The sequence below is a fragment of the Anneissia japonica genome, unplaced genomic scaffold (assembly GCF_011630105.1).
Source record: "Anneissia japonica isolate Jap-2015-1 unplaced genomic scaffold, ASM1163010v1 scaffold287897_len220637_cov155, whole genome shotgun sequence".
NCBI classification, from domain to species: Eukaryota; Metazoa; Echinodermata; class Crinoidea; order Comatulida; family Comatulidae; genus Anneissia; species Anneissia japonica.
The window spans coordinates 77,622-82,002 of NW_022721454.1; the positions used below are offsets into that span (position 1 = coordinate 77,622).

General features: G+C 33.6%; 1 protein-coding gene across 1 annotated transcript in view; it reads left to right on the forward strand.

The window, feature by feature from the left end:
* LOC117111556 (leucine-rich melanocyte differentiation-associated protein-like) overlaps positions 1 to 4,138 on the forward strand; it is a 5,325-nt gene extending 1,187 nt beyond the window's left edge. The window contains exons 2-4 of the mRNA XM_033254495.1: positions 370 to 630; positions 1,825 to 1,954; positions 3,572 to 4,138. Coding sequence (XP_033110386.1) covers positions 370 to 630; positions 1,825 to 1,954; positions 3,572 to 3,658 — 478 coding nt within the window. The 3' untranslated portion in view covers positions 3,659 to 4,138. The remainder of the gene's footprint in view (positions 1 to 369; positions 631 to 1,824; positions 1,955 to 3,571) is intronic.
* Positions 4,139 to 4,381: the final 243 nt, after the last annotated feature.

Below are 4,381 nucleotides of genomic sequence, written 5' to 3' on the forward strand. Positions count from 1 at the left end.
ATAAGAGACAGATATGTATATATATATATATATATTATAGCTTTATCGCAAGACAGTTTAGAGTTTATCTCTCTCATTATCATGATTTATTTATAAAAAGCATCTCTTTGGAGATCTTGTCTGGGAAATCATTCAAATAGATAATTAATATTAATAATAGTGCTTGAATAGGAACATGATGTTGTAATCATATCAAGCAAAGCTCTTCAACAAAAAGTTTTGTTTACCACAAGGTGGTTTAGAGGTTATCTCTATATTGCATCATGATAATATTACCTGGGGATAGACACATTCTTCAAATGCATCTTCTCATTCACTCCTTTTGCCAAGGTACTATAGTTTTTTTTTCTTAAGCTTTTTTTTCCACAGAGATTTGCGTTCACTTGAAGATTTCACAAACCTCCACACACTGATCTTGGATAACAATGAATTAACATCACATGTTTCATTTCCACACTTACCGAGCATTAGCACACTGTGGCTAAATCGCAATAAGATTTCAAATCTTAGCGTAATTGTTGAGAAGCTCCGCACACGCTTTCCAAAGCTTAAGTATCTCAGCCTGATGAATAACCCAGGAGCACCAAGCTTTTTCAATGGGGGAACCTACCAACAATACATGGATTACAGGTGGGTATATGATAATTATTAAGTTGTTCTCCTAACCTGACCAACAAAAAACATGTTTCCCAAGCCCAGCCAAACAAAATCTATCAATATTATGCTTTGGCAACTCAAAAGCTTTTTGGGGTTTTTTAGCCTAATTATACTTCATTGACTACACTTTGCTATAATTACAGTTCTTTGATGTGCTTATGATAATGTCTCTTGACTACAGATGGATATGATAATTACTGTTCTTTGGGTACAGGTGGATGTGATAATTAGCTGTGCATTGAGTACAGGTTTTGAATATAGAGGTGTATGTGATAATTACTGTTTTTTGACTACAGGTTTTAAATACATTATATAGAGGTAGAGGAGTTAAAGTACAGGTGCATATGATAATAAATGTTCTTTAAGATTTGATGATTGCTTTTATTTCACTACGGCTATGTTCACACACGGCAGCTAACAGTTAGCAGGATATGGATCCTGCTTACCGTTAGTTGCCATACATACAGTCCCTGTCATACAAGACAGTCCCCGATCCAGATACCAAGAAGATGATGATCGAATCACTGGCCAAATAGGAAACTGCAAATTGGTATGCGTATGTGTGATTGGTTGATGATAGAAGCACGCTCTATTTGCAACCGATAGCGCTCGCTAACCGCATCCGGATCCTGGTAACGGTTAGAGCTAACCAATCGGACGTTCACACACGGGTGCTAACGGTTAGCGCTAAGAGTTGGCTCCCGATCCAGATATTAGGGCTCTCAAGTGAACCTGAACTACAGGTGGATATGATAATTACTGCTTTTTAAGCACATGTGTATATGATAATTACACATGTTCATTGACTACAGGTGGATATTATACGCTTTCTTGATTGCAAATAATAATCTCATTTTCAATTCTCTTTTCAATTCTACTTCCAGTCCATGATGTTGCCTAGAAAACTAGGAAGTTTCTGGACATTTTAAGCTGTTGTGAGATGTTTTTACACCAGTATACTACAAATTTATCTTTTTGAAGGATAAAAAAATGTGTTTCCCACTTTCCGGACAATGAGGCATGACACTATTGGCCTTCTGCCTCGCTGCCCAGCTGGCGTTTCCACGTGTAACAGTGTGCATGTTACAGTTTTTCATCATACAATAAGTGTTGAATGTGGTACTTCTATTGTAAACCTAACAATACATTATTTTATGATACATCTAGGCATTATGTCATTAGTCAGTTACCAAGCCTGGAGACACTTGATGACCAGTTCATTAACATGGAGGAACGACTTGAGGCTGTTAGAATTTATAAGCAGATGGTTTCAAAGAAAAAGACAATAAAAACAGCGGTAATGTTTTACTCATTCTTCCTTATATAAATGTGTGATATAATTCAACATTATGGTATAGTTGGTTTTTACATAAAGTTGACAAAATAATGACAAAAATGCACTAAATTTAATAATTATTAAATTAGAGGATATTTTACGTGATCAAAATGGTTAGGGACATACCTCTAAGTCACACCTCTGGTGTGTTTATTTTTCCCTATATTTTACACTGAATCAAAACAATTTTGAAGAAATTTTCAAGGGAAAATCTACAGACAAATCTGGGTAGGGGCCATGCAAAGTGCAAAGCACCAAGTTAGGGTAGGGGAATGCAGTTTTGCAAATTTCTGTTTAGAAATGCTTGACCATAGAAACTAGTACATGGAATTTAAATAGAATTAGCTTGTTTTGAATGCCATGCTCCCCTCTCACTCTCCTTTCGTTTCTCATTTTCGTTTCTTTTTTTCTTTTCTTTTGGGGAGGGGGGTGCTTCTGGATCTACTCCTGATTTGAGGGCACCAAATTGTACATGCATTGATGCTGTTGTGAATCATTTAACTATTTTAATTTGACAGGTATGATTGAAATAGGCCAATCACCACCAACTTTTTACATGTAGTTGCACACACAATGGTGTCAGATTTTTTTTACTCTTTAAGATTTCATAGGTTGTTTTTTAAATATTGATAACATTGGTAATTAAAGTAATGATGTTTTGATTCATATATAGCGCCCTTTAAAGCGGTATTATAAATTTGTTAAATTATTTTATATAATTTTAAGATTCCAGTTTTATTTACTACATATGATTATTAAGTTATTAATACATTCATATTACATTACTACATGCTCATAAATAATAGCTCATTTTTTATTACTATGCAGGTAGTTATCTTTCTAATAGACTGGTCCAGCATTGGCATTTTATTACCGTATATTCTTGCGTATAAGATGATGCTTAAAATAGCAAATTAGGATCGAAAATCAGGGGGAAAAAAACCATGCAAATTTTCTACTGAAGTGGAGCTACTGAAATGAATGGAATTAATGTGAGGAAATAAGATTTTGATGAAAATTTAAAAGCCCAAAGAATGGTATTATTTGGAAGATTGACCCTACATTTGGTTCAGGTTTTAGACAGCTCGATGCAGTATCAAGACCATAAAAAGCAGAAAAATGTAGGAATTTACAGGTCGTCTTATAAGGCTGACATGCAAAATCGTCCAAAAATCTACTAAAACTATGGGGTTGTCTTATACACAAATCACCTTTTACCCAAGTATACGGTATTATACGGCATTTCTTTGTGTGCGTGTGTGTGCGGAACAGACTTGTAAAACTTTGTACACACTGTGGTACTGAATTTATGTCATGGTTATTAATGCTGGCCATGTAGTTGTGCATTAAGTCCTCAAATTTTGTTTTGTGTTATACAAGGAAATTTTGTGCCCAACTATAGTGTCAGGTCAATTAAAGCCAGAACAAAATAATGCACATGAAATCTAAGTGCTGCAGACATATCAATGAAAAAATAATGATATTATTTTGTCGGAAGTGCATAAAATATTTTAGCTTTATGCGCTATATATATACTGCATTAACAAAATTTAATTTTTGATTTATTTTTTGTTTTAGAAAAAGAAGCGTCGAAAGAAATCATCACCAACAGGTGATGAGGAACCAGAGGTGCTTCAAGTTGGGGACACTGTTGACATCGAGTGAAAAACAAAACAAGTCTTTATCATAAAAATACCATACATGTTTATTGCATATTTTCTGAATCCACATGTCAGAGAATGTGGAATAGGATGCTTTGGAACTCCCTTACCTCTTGAGGAATTGGGGTCTGTATTAAAACCGATGACAACTGGATGATTTAATAATCAATTGTCAGCAGCCAGATGTACAGTATATTAGAATATCTTAAAAATAATCTGAATATATAAATAAATATATATATATATTATATATTTATTTCACTTTATTAAAAAAAAAAAAATCAAATTCAAATTCCTCATTTGTAACGGATCATGGCCAGTGGCCAAATTGCAAGTTACAATTACAAGAGGGTGGCAATAAAATATATAAAAAAGTTACATTAAAATGGAAAATAATTATTAATATTATGAAAATTGACATTAACAATGAAATTTAATGATATATGTATAAATTAAATAGATAATACAGTGATCAAATAGAAAGGAACATCTGTCTCTTATACACATCTTTTCTGCCAGGTGTAAATGCAATTAGTGGAACACAAGCTGTGCGGCTCGCTGGATCTCAATAGAGATTCTTTAATAATATAAATTTAAAGAGGCAAATGGGAAAAAAACCCATATATATATATATATTATTAACCACCATTCTCTCATTCACTCTATGGAAAATAACCATTGGGCCTAAATCCGTGGAAGGTATCAAAATATGGAAATAAAGCTCGTG